Source organism: Rhincodon typus, chromosome 1, assembly GCF_021869965.1.
Source record: "Rhincodon typus isolate 14 chromosome 1, sRhiTyp1.1, whole genome shotgun sequence".
In the NCBI taxonomy this organism is placed as follows: Eukaryota; Metazoa; Chordata; class Chondrichthyes; order Orectolobiformes; family Rhincodontidae; genus Rhincodon; species Rhincodon typus.
In genome coordinates this window covers 105,806,266-105,822,339 of record NC_063332.1, presented here as the reverse complement: position 1 = coordinate 105,822,339, position 16,074 = coordinate 105,806,266, and the positions used below count along the sequence as shown (strand labels likewise).

The 16,074-nt window shown below is 44.0% G+C and overlaps 1 protein-coding gene across 1 annotated transcript in view; it reads right to left on the bottom strand.

The window, feature by feature from the left end:
• LOC109915756 (lysosome membrane protein 2-like) overlaps nucleotides 1-16,074 on the bottom strand; it is a 46,743-nt gene that overhangs the window by 11,625 nt on the left and 19,044 nt on the right. The window contains exon 8 of the mRNA XM_048604064.1: nucleotides 13,317-13,390. Coding sequence (XP_048460021.1) covers nucleotides 13,317-13,390 — 74 coding nt within the window. The remainder of the gene's footprint in view (nucleotides 1-13,316; nucleotides 13,391-16,074) is intronic.

Genomic DNA, 16,074 nt, shown 5'->3' with positions numbered 1-16,074 from the left:
GTTCTCACTTTAAGCCAAGTCACACATAGGTTTCCACCAAGGTCCATTTGCCAAGTTCTGAGATGACGGAGAATTGGTGACAGGGGCAGGGCTATGAACCTGGGAGCCCTTAGACAAGGATATTCACACAGGCAACAGATCCATAAAGGTCATTGTCTGAATGACTGAATACCATCTCCCACACCATATCCTCTTTTCTCAACTCTCAGATAACTAATGTTCCAGAGTAAAACTAATAAAATGTTTCAGAGACACTTGTTCTCAATGGAATGCATCCTTAATGACTGTAAGGAGCTCACGACTAATATCTTCAATGATGAAAATTTGTCCATCAAGCAGCATCATGGTTAGAGTCTAAATGCCTTAATGAAGGAAAAAAAAAAGCAAATCTTTTACTCTGGTTCTCACTGACTCATGGGTCATCCTGCCCCAAAAGCCCAAAGATCGGTGGGTCTTGGATCAGAAATCATAGAATCCCTACAGTGTGGAGGCAGGCCATTTGTCCCATTGAGTCCACCTGTCAATCCTATCTACGTAACCCCACATTTCCCATGGCAAATCCACCCAACTTGCACATCTTTGGACTGTGGGAGGAAACCAGTGCACCCGCAGGAAACCCGCACAGACACGGGGAGAACGTGCAAACTCCACACAGACGGTCACCGGAATTGAAACTGGGACCCCGGCACCGTGAGGTAGCACCCCATGCACTTGTCAACATGCACAACTGTGAATAGAATTCTCAACACCAAAGCTTGATTAAATAGACAAGAAAATAATTTACTGACCTATAGAATTAAAATGTTATGCATGGAAACGTGAGTACACTTACAACAAACCAGTGTAGCTGTGGTCATCATTTAAAGTGTGGAAAGATACATTGTATAGTGTTATAAAAAATTATTGACCAACATCTTCAAATTTATGATCTGCATTTCACCTGCCAAGTTAGCCATGAATAAACAGATTTCACAAATGGGTGGAACCCTAAAAACTATTGATTTAATAAAAGATCCACACACAGAAGTCACAAAAATTATAGCAGCACCCCCAAGTGTTAACTGACTGGGAACAGCAGAAGCAGCCTCCATTAATTCATGCATGGGATGTGTGCATTGCTAGGCGAGGCCAGCCCCAACAGCCCAACAAGCAGTTAATCATACACTACGTTAATATGGGTCTGGAGTCACGTGTAGTCCAGACCAGGTAAGGACAGCAATTTTCTTTCCTAAAGAACATTATTGAACCACATGGGGTCTTTTAATCTGACAATCAACAATAGTTTCAAGGTCATCAGGAGACTCCTAATTGTAAATAGTTACTCAATTCAAATTCTACCATGGCAGGATTTGAACCAGAGTTACCAGAACAGTACCAGGGTCTCTGGACTAACAGTCTAATGATACCACTAGGCCATCACCTATCCTTGGCTGATACAATAATATCTGTGATGCAAAGTGATGGTGCACCACCACAGTGCACAGTGCTACAAGCAACAGTGGAAGTGACAAAAGATCCCTGTGTCAGCAGCTGCACAAACATAAGCTGTGGTGTTCAGAGCTCAAGTGGTGCCTGAAATCACTGAGATGCATCTGTGAGGCAGAGCTATGTGGACAGATGTTGAGAGAGGTGGTCTTACCACAAGTTAGCAGTAAGCAGGCAGATAGGATTGGGTGACCACCAGACAATCCAAGAAAAACAGGCAGGTAGCATGGGACTCACCAGAAGACCTGTTCACTGACTGGTTATCCATTCTATGTACCGGTAAAGGTGATGGCTCCTCAAAGGGATGCAGCACGAGCGAAACCCTTGGCACCACAGGTAGCCAGGCTGCACAGTAGGGGAGGCTGATGAGTGGCAGAGCAATAATGATAAGGGATTCATTAGACAAGGGAGCAGACAGGCATTTCTGTGGTCAGTGAGGAGAATCTAGGACGGTATGTTGCCTCCCAAGAGCTGGGGTCATGGACGTCACAGAATTGCTGCAGGACCTTCTTGTGGGAGAGGGTGCAAGATTAGCAGTTGCAGTCCATATCAGAATTAATGACATACTATGAAGGAGGAAATATAGTTCTATAATCAGAATATACAAAGCAAGGCAGAAAACCGGTGAGCAGGACCTGTAAAGTAGCAATCTATAAGTAGATAAGACAGGCAAATGCATGGCTAGAAAGATAGCGCAGAAGAAAGGACTTTAGATTTTTGGGACACAGGGACTAGCTGTGGGGGAGATGAAATTTGTACAAGTCAGGCAGGTTGCACCTGAATGAGAGTTTTGCTGGTGCTGTTAGGGACAATTTACATTAGCATAGCAGGGATGTGGTAAACAGGAGAGAATATTAGAAAGCAATACCAGAGTACACAAAATACTTGGAGAGGTGGATAGCACTAGAATTAAGAATAGCAAATGAATAGATGGATTCAGAATAAGAAAAGCAAGGTTAAATCAGAGAATTACTTTGCATGTATGTGAACACACAAGAGTGTAGTTAAGAAGATCAACTTAATTTAAAACAGAAAAACAAAGGAATAAGTTAAGAAAGACTTTAATGTTAACTAACACCTTATTTCTTTATTTTTCTACCTATTCTATGAAGTAATGCTTAACTTTTTAACACTGTTTCTCTTACTACTTTGTACCTAATTAGGTTGGTACCTAAAATGGCAAGTTGTGTGGTGACATTATATACTTTTCATTGTACTCGTCTACTTGAGTGTATGTGACAATAAAATCTAAATCTAAAGGCAGTTTGCCTTATGGGATCATGATATTGTGGTGATAACAGTGACCTGCTTCAAGAAAGTGGGACTGACTTAAATAATCTTGATAATAAGGAGTTCAGAAAAGATCAAAAATGTGAAAAAAATTAGACTACTTTTAATGAAGAACACGGAGTGCTAGAGAAAGACACATCCCAGAGAGTTCAAGGTCAGAATTGATTTGACTGGTACTAAGGAACAAAAAAAATGCAATTATATTTCTCGTTGTAGTCTATAGATCACCCACTAGCGCAGAGGATATAGACAACCAAATGTGCAAGGAAATTACAGAGCAGTGTAAACATCAGAGTAGTTTGGTGGACATTAATTATCTGAATACAGACTGGGATAGTGGTAGTGTAAACCGCAGAGGTGAGGGAAGGCAAACGTTCTGAGATTGCATTCAGGAGAATTTCCTACAGCATTACATGTCCAGACCAAGAAAGGAAACATTTCTAGAACTGGTGCTTGGAAAAGAGCATGGCCAAGCAGATCAAGTAACGGTGAGGAGACAGTGATCATTGTATCGTAAGGATGGTGCAAAATGACACTGGTCAATCCAGACTAAGTATAATCAACTGGTGGAGAGTGGACTTCAGTTATCCAAGAATAGAGCTGGGCTGGGCAAACTTGAAGTGTAAGGTTGGTAGTAGAATCCCAAAGTGTTTAATAGGCACATAAATGGTAAAGGGTGGTAAGAAGAGAAATAGAGCCAATTAGAAACCAAAAAGTGGTTTTATAGATGGAGGCAGGACACATTCCATGTGCAACACCCTCCACATGTTCAATGAATAATTTCATTGTCTACTGCCCAGGGCAGAGGAGGAAACTCATCACTAGAAAGATTTAAAATTAGGAAGGAGGTATTGGATACACTATTGGAAATTAAAATTGATATGGCACAGGAATCAGATGAGATGTGTCAAAAGATTTTGAAGGAAACGACAATGGAAACTGCAGAGGCACCGGCAAATAATCTTGCAATCTTCCCTAGATTTGGGGGTGGTTCCAGAGGACTGGAGAATTGCAAATATTACACCTTTATTCTGTTGGCCAGGAACTGATCACACACATGGAAACAACAGTGAATGGAAGTAACCAGAGTCCCATCCACTGGCTTGTGCTGGTGGAACCAGTTGAAACTGATTCGACTCAGGAAAACAAAGAAGGTGACTTAAGGTGCAAATCTTTATTTGGTGGGAGATTAAGAAGGCCAGAGCCTACAATGAAAGACCACAGGCTTAGCAGATGAGCCAGAACCAGCAAAAGCAAAACACCCCAGTTCAGAAAGATAAGGAAAAAGGATAAAAATGAAGGATTTTGTGCATGCAGCCAGCAAAAACTCCAGCGATCAAACTTCACAGAAGTGGAGGACCTTATGTTGGAAGCATAGAGACTACATCAAGGACCCGAGGAATCGCCTGGCCAAGGTGAACTCCTATTCTCAGGTATTAGCCTTTATATTCTGTGACTGCTCAGCAAATGTCAGGAAACTTAGTGGGTGCACGCATAGGTTTTAGTCTTGTATGAATTGCATGCTTGCTTTTCATCCTTTCTTCACACCAAATGGTGTGAATTGTATATCTGTTTTAACTTAACTAATAAATTTAGTTCACAAGTGAAGAAATAAAACACAGAGTTAACGTTTTGGGTCCAGTGACCCTTCCTCAGAACTCTGAGGAAGAGTCACCAGACCCGAAACGTTAACTCTGATTTTTTTTTCTTCACAGATGCTGCCAGACCTGCTGAGCTTTTCCAGCAAATTTTGTTTTTGCTCCTGATTTACAGCATCCGCAGTTCTTTCAGTTTTTAATAAAGTTAGTTGTTAGTTGATACAGATTTGACTCTCTTTCTCTTTGTTCCAAACCAATAACTTGTCGAGGGTGGTAGCTGGGCAACACGATTGGCATACCCGAGTGGGTGTAGAAAAGAAGCAGATTGACTGCACCGACAGAGTTGCCTCCAGCTGCTAAACAAAAACATCCAGCTTGAGGTCCCAAGGGAGTGCCAGGAGGGAGAAGGAGCTAAAATTGACAGTGGAGTGAATCCTGAAGGACACAGCGCTTTTAAGTTAAAGGATGCTCTGTGTCTTCTATACTAACTTCCACCGAGGTTAACTGTTGTCACAGACAGAGACAGACAGTGGGTGTCTCAAGGTTAAATCTCTCCGTTGGGAGACTCGATTTGGATCTGATTGTGAGAGTACAGAGAAAACTAGAGTCAGGGATTAATTAAATACTACTAATCCAGGATGATGAAGCAAAGGGAATCTCTGAGTCCTGGGGATTTGGATTGTTTTGATTGGAAGGGACTCCTCCAAACGTACATAATAGGCATAGTAGGAACTGCAGATGCTGGAGAATCCGAGACAACAAGGTGCAGGGCTGGATGAACACAGCAGGCCAAGCAGCATCATAGGAGCAGAGAGGCTGACGTTTCGGGCCTAGACCCTTCATCAGAAGAGGGGGAGGGGAAGGGGGTTTTGAAATAAATAGGGAGAGAGTGGGAGGCGGATAGAAGAGGGATAGAGGAGAGGAAACAAACAGGTCGAAGAGGCGGGGATGGGGCCAGGAAAGGTGAGTGTAGGTAGGGAGTTAGGAAGGGGATAGGTCAGTCCAGGGAGGACGGACAGGTCAAGGGGGCGGGATGAGGTTGGTCGGTAGGAGATGGAGGTGCGGCTTGAGGTGGGAGGAAGGGATAGGTTAGGGAGGCAGGGACGAGCTGGACTGGTTTTGGGATGCGGTAGGGGGAGGGGAGATTTTGAAACTTGTGAAATCCACATTGATACCATTGGGCTGCAGGGTTCCCAAGCGGAATACGAGTTGCTGTTCCTGCAACCTTCGGGTGGCATCGTTGTGGCACTGCAGGAGGCCCAGGATGGACATGTCGTCTGAGGAATGGGAGGGGGAGTTGAAATGGTTCGCGACTGGGAGGTGCAGTTGTTTGTTGCAAACCGAGCGTAAGTGTTCTGCAAAGCGGTCCCCGAGTCTCCGCTTGGTTTCCCCGATGTAGAGGAAGCCACACCGGGTACAGCGGATGCAGTATACCACATTGGCAGATGTGCAGGTGAACATCTGCTTGATGTGGAAAGTCTTCTTGGGGCCTGGGATGGGGGTGAGGGAGGAGGTATGGGGGCAGGTGTAGCACTTCCTGCGGTTGCAGGGAAAAGTGCCGGGTGTGGTGGAGCTGGAGGGGAGTGTGGAGCGGACAAGGGAGTCACGGAGAGAGTTGTCCCTCCAGAAAGCAGATAAAGGTGGGGAGGGAAAGATGTCTTTGGTGGTGGGGTCGGATTGCAGATGGCGGAAGTGTCGGAGGATGATGCGTTGGATCCGGAGGTTGGTGGGGTGGTACGTGAGGACGAGGGGGATTCTTTTTTGGTTTTTATTGCGTGGACGGGGTGTGAGGGATGAGGTGCGGGAGATGTGGGAGACACGGTTGAGGGCGTTCTCGACCACCGAGGAGGGGAAGTTACGGTCCTTGAAAAACGAGGACAACTGAGATGTACGGGAGTGGAATGCCTCATCCTGGGAGCAGATGCAGCGGAGGCGAAGGAATTGGGAATAGGGGATAGCATTTTTGCAGGAAGGTGGGTGGGAGGAGGAGTATTCTAGGTAGCTGTGGGAGTCGGTGGGCTTGAAATGAATATCGGTTTCGAGGTGGTTGCCCGATATGGAGACAGAGAGGTCCAGGAAGGGGAGAGAGGTGTTAGAGATGGTCCAGGTAAATTTGAGGTTGGGGTGGAAGGTGTTAGTGAAGTGTATGAACTGTTCGAGCTCCTCGTGGGAGCACGAGGCGGCACCGATACAGTCATCAATGTAACGGAGGAAGAGGTGGGGTTTAGGGCCGGTGTAGGTACGGAAGAGGGATTGTTTCACGTAACCTACAAAGAGGCAGGCGTAGCTTGGGCCCATGCGGGTACCCATGGCTACCCCCTTTGTCTGTAGGAAGTGGGAGGAATTGAAAGAGAAGTTGTTGAGTGTGAGGACGAGTTCGGCTAAGCGGATGAGGGTGTCAGTGGAGGGGGACTGGTCGGGCCTGCGGGACAGGAAGAAGCGGAGGGCCTTAAGGCCATCTGCATGGGGAATGCAGGTGTAGAGGGACTGGACGTCCATGGTAAAGATGAGGTGTTGGGGACCGGGGAATTGGAAGTTCTGGAGGAGGTGGAGGGCGTGGGTGGTGTCACGGACATAGGTAGGGAGTTCCTGGACCAAGGGGGAGAAAATGGAGTCGAGATAGTTGGAGATCAGTTCGGTGGGGCAGGAGCAGGCGGAGACAATGGGTCGACCAGGGCATTCAGGTTTGTGGATTTTGGGAAGGAGATAGAAGCGGGCAGTGCGAGGTTGGGGAACGATGAGGTTGGAGGCCGTGGGTGGGAGGTCACCTGAGGTGATGAGGTTGTGGATGGTTTGCGAGATGATGGTTTGGTGCTCAGGGGTGGGGTCATGATCAAGGGGGCGGTAGGAGGAGGTGTCGGAGAGTTGGCGTCCGGCCTCGGCGATGTAGAGGTCAGTGCGCCATACTACAACTGCACCTCCCTTGTCCGCGGGTTTTATGGTGAGGTTGGGATTGGAGCGGAGGGAGCGGAGGGCTGCACGTTCTGCGGGGGAGAGGTTGGAGTGGGTGAGAGGGGTGGAGAGGTTGAGGCAATTGATGTCTCGACGGCAGTTGGAGATGAAGAGGTCGAGGGAGGGTAGGAGGCCTTGGGGTGGTGTCCAGGAGGAGGGGGTGTGTTGGAAGCGGGAGAAGGGGTCAGTAGAGGGAGGGTTAGGTTCACGGTTAAAGAAGTAAGCGTGGAGGCGGAGGCGGCGGAAAAAACTGCTCTATGTCCAAGCGTGAGCGGTATTCGTTGATCTGTGGGTGGAGGCGGACAAAGGTGAGCCCTTTACTGAGGACTGACCGTTCGTCCTCAGTAAGGGGTAGGTCTGGGGGGATGGTGAAGACTCGGCAGGGCTGGGTGCTGCTGTCTCCTCTGGAGCTGCTGGCTGTGGAGGTGGTGGGCGGAGCTACGTCGGCTATGGGCGGAGCTGTGTCGGCGTCGGCTGTGGGCGGAGCTGCGTCGGCGGTGGGCGGGGTTGTGCCGGTGTCGGCGGTGGGCGGGGTTGCGTCCGCGTCGGTGATGGGCGGACCGGCGTCGGAGGTAGGAGGAGCGGGGTAGGCGCCGGCAGTAGCAGTGAGGGTGGTCGCGACTTCAGTGTCGGTGGCAACGGCAGCGATGGTGCTTGCTGTCCCGGAAGTGGGGAACCCGGCGGTGGCGGATGTGACGTCATCTGTGGGTTCTCCGATAGTGGCCTCATCGCCAATGGCGGCGGACCCATTGTGGGGAAGGTCCTGGGTACGGCTGGGGATTTGGGGGGTGGAGGAAGCCCGTTTTGGGTGGTAGGCACCAGTAAGTTTACTGTACTTACGGTTTTTAGTGTCCAATAAAGCTGAGTAGAATTGGGAGTTCAGGTTGTGTACATAATAGGCAAGTGTCCGCAACTCCGGGAGAATGCTGGTCACTCCAGTAGTGAGGGAAAAACCACTGGGAAAACCCTTTGGAAGGCTGCGCAAGGGAAACTGCTGACAGGGAATTTAGAAAAGTTGCAGAAGTCTGTAGCAGTCGGCTGTCTGCTGGAGAACTGGGCAGAAAAAACCAACAGGAAAAACTGAAGCTGGTAGATGATCTTTGGAAGGAGTTAAACAGGTTTACAGAAAAAGCTGAGAATTATTGAACCCAGATAAAACAGTATGAGATAGAGTACAAGAAATTACAGAGAGAGAGAGAGAAATAAATTAGATGGCATTTAAACAAGATCATGAGGAGAAAGAGGCGTTGAAAAAACAGTGCAATAATTTGAAGACTGCTATGAATGCAGTACATAAAACAGCTCAGGAGAGGAGCAGTACTATGGGAGATCGAGAATGGAAGCCAGAACACACACAAGCAATAACAGCTTTGAAGTAGGGCTTGGTGAGCACTCCTGTCCTGTTTACCCCGAACCATTCTCCTTAGAGGTGGCCCTAACAGATTCCACAATATCAGTGGCCTTATTACAGGTGGTATACGGTCAGTTAAGACCAGTAACCTATGCTTCATGCATGCTCGTGCCAATAGAGCATGTGAAAAGTATTTGTTGGCCTTCTGGGTGGTAGAATATTTTACCTACATCGTAAGTTGAGCCTGTTGACAATTTTGACAGAATATACACCCATTCAGATGCTGCTGGATACACGCATCAACAATGGCACAGTAAGCCAAAATAGAATTGCCAGATGGACACTTTAGTTACAGGAGAGAAACGTAGCAGTAAAAGGGGTGAAAACTACTACTATGTTAGGCAACAACTTACTGTATCAAGGAGAAAAACATGAGTGCCAAGTTATGATAGCAAATGATCCCAAGGGACCATTTGTATCAAATCAAAAGGGAAGGAATACTGGTAATTAACAAAATTTTTTTAAAAAAAATTTGTCGACTGCTCTTCATCTGTACAGATAGGACAATAAAAGATGCCAAAGAAACAAACCGCTCCTCGATCCCACCACAAGAAGAAAGTGGGTCGGAAGAAACGATTAGCTAGAGTCCGAAGAAAATTGGGAGCAGGACTTGGATGAACTAGTAGGAAAAACTAAATTAAATGTAAGAAACAAGCTGGAAATAAGAGAAGTTACAGTTGTGTATTACAGGCCTAGTGCAAGATGAAGGGAATAATATATCTCATTGCAACCGGGTTAACCACGACAGAGGCCACAGTCAGACTCGCTCTGGAACTCTAACTTTAGTTCTTATTTTTCTTATACTATTAATATCTGTAAGGTGATGCAACTTTTTTTTTTCCCCTTTGTCTATCTATTTTGTATCAAACGTTTTTACCCCAGTACTGTGTACCTAAAATGGTACCATGTCAGGGGATATTGTAAACATTTTACCGTACTCCTCTACTTCTGTATTTGAGTACATGTGACAATAAACCTAATTCAGGCTGACAAGCACACCTGTATCAGTGTCAACACTTAAAGAATACCCTGTGATCAAGAACAACTTCGCTCAAAAGATCAAGGTAATACAGATGAACAGAGGGGAAGTAGAGGGGTCAAACTTGTATTATGCAGTGGTGGATGGTTTGGCGTGCACAAGTAAAACTTTGAGTATCCAGGAAGGGGTACGGTTTTCATGCAACAAAATTCTAGAAGTGACAATGTCAGTCATCCCAGATGGGAAAATCATTAGTCAGTTTCTACACCTATTATTGGGCAACCATTCAGAAATGATGGCCAAGATAAAAATTATGGTTCACTGGGATCAGTACTTATGAAAATTGCTCATTGTCTATTTTGCCTGCAAATAATCAGTTTTTTGTTTGCAACATGTACTCGTGGACAGACATACTATGTAGCAACGGCAGCCATGAATTCTATCAAGGGACAGAAATAGCTACATTGTGTCCCTCCAAAGGACTAGGTCGATAAAGTGACCTCAGTCCTGGTTATCGGAGAACAAAGCTTGCCTTGGCCAGTAACAAAAGTGGGAATGAAGGAAAATCTCATGATTCAACACACCAAAACAGATCAGGATCTGTGGGCGTGCATTGCCAAGGTGCCACAATTTCCAAACCTAACAGCGAGCTGTGCACAAATTGCAGAAAAGGGAAAGGTGACAATGAAATAAACATACTTGAACAAATGCCGATAAGACAAAAGAGGTGTTGCGTGTCCCTGGTTTTTGGAGTAGTTTTGGAATTGTAGATCTAATGCTCAAATACACCCATGGGGGAGAACGTTATCGCATGCAGCTGTAATATTGATTTTGTGTACGTTGGTAATTGTAATACTGAATGGGCATCAGCTCAGAAGGTGGAAAGAATTAAATTTATATGGAAGTTAGAAGTTGAAGCTCTAACGAAACAGAAGGGACAAATGTTATTATAAAAGATTGTATGCATTAAGTAGTCAGACCTTTTAAACAAAGTAGGTGGTATACATATATAAAAAAAATCTATATACAAACGCGGGTGTAACACACCCACTGCGGGGTCAGCAGCACCCCATGGGCGGTGAGCAAAATGAAAGGCAAATGATGATCCTAAGATGAATATCTATGGATCAAGAGGTGGGGTGTGTGTGTGTGTGTGTGCGCGTGCCAGTTAGAACTGGCTTGATGAAGTTCAATGCACAAAACTGAGTTGATGCACTGTGGTACAAAATAACATGGAGAATAGTACGAAAATTGTTACTATTCCAAAGGGTATGCAGGATCACAGAGACCTGGGTTTATACATGTATAAGTCATTAAAAGGTGGTAGTACTGGTAGCAGATCTGTTAATAAAGCCTGCAGTATTCTACCCTTTATTAATAGAGAAAAGCAGTACAAGAGCAGGGAGGTGATGCTGGACTTATACAGAACAACTGAATAGACCTCAGCTTGAGTAGTGAGTACAGCGCTAGTTGTGAGACTATAGGAAGGATCTGAATGCATTAGATAGAGTACAGAAGAGGTTTATGAGAATGGTTCCAGGAATAAGAAACATCAGTTATTAAAATGTTTGAAGAAGTGGCGATTACTTTCCTTGCACAAGAGAAGACTAAAAGGTGATTGGATAGAAGTTTTCTAAATTGAGGGGTGGCTGGGCAGAGTAGATAAGGAGAAATTGTTCCTGCTTCTAAGATGACACAAAGTTTTTTGCACAAGAAAAACTTCTTCATACAGGACTGGGAGCGGCAATGCACTGCCTGGAAGTGTGTGGAGAAGATTCCACTGAACACTCAAAGAGGGCATTGTTTCTACTTAACTAATCATCCAATGTGCAAGGTTATGGGGAGAAACAGAAGTTTGGCTCTAAGCCCAAATGCTGACAGCCTGTGCAGTATGGTACGCCAAATGGCCTCCTTTTGCATGTAACAATTTTGTGACTCAGCACCAAAGAGAGATTGTTATTTCTGAACTGTATCCCATCACTACACAGAAACAAGCAGCACTTGGGCCTTCACGGTTTGAGTGAGGATTTGTAGCTCGGGTGCTGGTTGTAGATGTTGGTGTGTTCACCGAGCTGGGAGGTTTGGTAGCAAACATTTCGTCCCCTTACTCGGTGACATCCTCAGTACTGTGGAACCTCCTGTGAAGCGCTGTTGTCTTGTGCCGGCTCGAATTTATATATGGGCTGGTTTTTGCTGCTTCCTGCAAGTGCCGGTTCCAGTTCCAGTTGTGCATTCCCTCGGAGGGAATTCTTGGAGACTTGGCATTCATCCGCAGACTCAATCAATAAACACATGGAATTAGACCCGATATACTGACTATTACAATACATGACCAGAACCAGCACCTACAGGAAGCAGTAAAAACCAGACCATATATAAATTCCAGCCCGGCACAAGACAACTGCGCTTCACAGGAGGTTCCACAGCACTGAGGATATCACCAAGGAGGCGAAATGTCTGCTATCAAACCTCCCAGCTCGGTGAACATACCAACATCTACAGCACTTGGGCCTGTTCTGTTATTAGAGTTAATAACTTATATATGTTCCATCTACCCTTGGTGTTGGAGCATTTATATCCTTGCCTAACAAAGTTGATCAAATTTAGTTTTGAAATCTGCAACTGAACTACCTTTAACATCATTCTGGAAGAGAGACTTACTGGCATTCATTACCCTTATTGTCGAGCTCCCTCTGGTGTACTCAGAATTTTTATTTTAAGATTAGATTATATAACATTTGTAAATCCATCCAGGATAGACAAGAATCTGGGGTCAATATGGAATGGTGCTTGTCAAAACATAGCAAGCTAGTGGGAATGGGTAGCTGGCATAAAAGGGGAAATAGGCAGAGAAGCCTGTGCCCTGACAGCCTGCCAGCCATTTTACATTGGAGACAAATATCACGCATTTAGCAGCTATGAATGGCATGTCAAAAACTCAAAATTGACTAACCAGCCAAAAATCTACAGAAGATGATAAATCTGAAAAGAAAATGGTCTCAAAATCTGATTCTTGTTTCAAATGGTGCGATTAAGTCAAGGAAAAAGTCTTCAAAGTTGACAATAAAGCTTGATAGGATGAAGCTGTTTTCATTTGTAAAAGAAACAAGAGGCCATATATTCAAAGTGATGCGCAAATGAAGCAAGGGTGATGTGAGAAAAAGAGAGTATGGAATCCACTGCCTGGAAATATGGTGGAGACACATTCAATTGAAGGCCTTCAAGAGGGTATTAAGATGTTTATTTGCCAAGTAATGGTGTGCAGAGATGTGGGGGAAAGGCAGGAGATTGGCATCAGATAATAGAACTGGTGCAGGCATAAGAGGCTGAATAACCTCTTCCTACACTGTAATATTTCTGGCCTTTCCCTCTGGATTATTGGAACAAAAAAAAAAAAATTCCAAAACATTTCTAGTGTTAAGAACCAAATCAAACAGCTTTTAAATTGTTCAAGTTTCCCTTTTCTGCTATTTTAGACAAAACCTAACAACACTATATTTCTAAACATGTACAATGCTAACAAGATCTATAAAGGCAAGTGTATCCCCAAAAACTTCATCACCAAGTATGGATGTTGGATAATATTTAAAAGTATACTCACTCAAATCCTGCTATTGGTTCAATGTAAACATTGATCTGAACTCGTTTTGCTGCCCTCACGAGGAGTCCTGTAAGCTAAACATTACAACAAGTCAGCACAGACAGATATTCACTTGTGCGTTGTTATAGAAAATCAAGTTATTTTCTTGTAGGTGTTCACCATCCTGTAATAAACCTCTTTCAACTCTTTGCACCCATGCACATCACTTTATAAGTGAACAATTCTCACTGTCTGCTTACATTCTACATACTTTACCTTAAAGCCACCCAACATTAGGTGGCACTCTGACTATTCACACATGTTTGCCTATCATTAACTGTTGTCACATTTTAAATTTTCAAATTCAAAAATGAGATGTCTTTACCTCACAACATTTACTTTTCCCACTTACTTAATTTCAATCTCCCTTCCTACTCTCATTTGATGGAAAACTGCATTGAGGCGCTAACCATGCAAAGGCCCTGCCCTATGGCCCTCTCTTCAGACCCAGATTTCCCTGTTTGGCATTGTTTCCACTCAAGGTATTTTCCCAGATAATGATTGCTGGCATGTGATATTGTGACTGGTGACATTTGCCACTTCTACTAGTATGTGGTACAGGGTATGGATTATTTGAGGCAGCTCACTGCCTTCTTCTTTGCTGTGTCTTGGGTCTATCAAAGGATTAGGGGTACACTATTGCAGTGTGAAGGCACCGTTTTTAAAGCTCAGAAAGATTATTATATGATAGCAAAAAGTACTATATCTGGTCAGGCATAATTAATAGGATCTTGTGAAGCAAGTACAGATACACTGGTTGCCTCCAAAAGCTAGAATAGAACTTATTGTCTCCACCCACAGAGAGATATTAATAGAATGGTTGGAGCTAACGTAACAAACATTAAGCCTTGCAGAACCACTGATGTTAGGAAGAAAGGGTGTTGTCTAAAGCAGAAATTTCAGTCACAATGGAAGTTGAATCCACAATAACTTAGGAAAAATTTAAAAAAAGCAAACAATTTTTAAGAACGACTATTTGGTGTGCCATAGGCATCTGTTGTGTTTCAGTGGCATCAGTCACCACCTTAATCAGTTTGTTATATTGTTATTGTGTAGTAACACCAACCCAATCATCCATGAGACAAACTCAAATAAACACTTCCTCAAATATAAACAATATAGATTGAGAAATTGGTTTATAAACTAGTTACTTATTTACATATTTAAATTCATCATAGATGTGAAGCTGTATTTGGGTAAATCCAAATTAAGGTTAACTAAAATTGGAACACAATTTCCTTCCTTGTACCAAACATTTACATGGTTAATTTTGCACAGTTTGTCTTTAAGAGTGAGGTCTGTTATTGAACAGTATTGCTGTGACTATTCCCAGACCCAGTCAGCTAATTTGTAGATCCAGATTTTCATTGGATCAATGATTCTTTTGTTGGAATACAGCATTAGCTTTTACAGCAGAAACATGAGAAGTTAAGGTGCACATCATTCTCCAACAAGAAGAGCTACAAAAGCATCAGATACAAAGCATGTTTGTAGCTAGTAGTGATAGGTAACAACATCATACTTAATAACACTGCAGACAGTCTGTTCTAAGTCTCTCGAGTATTTTAATTATAGTGACCCATACTATCAATGGCACTTCATTCCCATCAACAGAAATCATCCAAGTAACAGAAAACTGTATTAGCAGATAGAATTTGTTTATTGCTGAAGTGTGCATTTCAGGTTTAACTTGTTAAAATTAGTCTTGCTCCAAAATCCAAAAACATTGCCACTTTAAAAGAATATTCAAACAGCCAGATCTATCCTTATTTTATCCAGTACAATGCACGACGTTGGCTAAGTAATTGCTTCTGATTGGTGGGTTAGAGCTGTCCATTGGAATCCAAATGCTATCCTCTTATTATCTGACAGAAAAACATTACAACGAGTACTATCTCGATCTCGAATTAGGCTTACCCTATGACAGTTATCATTATGTCCTTTATGCAAAAGTTGAGAGCGGGCCAACTCAAACCATGCAGTACTTGTAAGGCTGCAATTATTTGTTGGATTAGTGTGTGTTCTGCCTTTAACAATCTCAGAATACTTCCTTTGATCTTCACAAATGATGATTGTTGTTTTGGCGGAAGCCATTGGACAGTTGAGCACAATACATAAAATCATCCATGGCCTTTTAGAGTCACTATCTGTAACAAAATCACTCATCGGCAGAGACTCAATAACTCAGTGCTGAAGAAGCTTCCCAGACAGCAATAAAAGGAGCTGGAATAGAGCTACTGGCCTGCTTACGTTCTAATCGTGCCCTTTTGGTGGCTGCCCCAAGCTTTAGTGCATTCCTTAGCATGTAGTTCTGGATCTTGCAATGTGCCAGACTGTAACACTCAGTCAAGGACAACGACTTACACTGGAAAACCTGAAAGTTTCAGGTTGACAATCCTCCAGGCATAGTTGACAGTTGTCTTGGCGCACATCCCTGGGAGTAGCTTGTACAGCACAGAGTCCTGTACCACAAAGCTGCTTGGGGTGTATCATGACAAAAACTGCTACATTTAGGGAAAGGCAGACGTGCAATTTTTTACCACTGCAGCTGGTTCAAGGGCACTTTATGTGTCGCAGAAGCATCGCACAAAATAAAACACAAAAACAAAATCAGGCAGAGGGCACCCTTCTCACCACTAGCCAAGTTTGTTTGAAAGTTCTGGTGAAGAGGCATTCTGCCAAATGTCGGAGAGTCCGGAACCCAAAGGTAGGGTCAGCT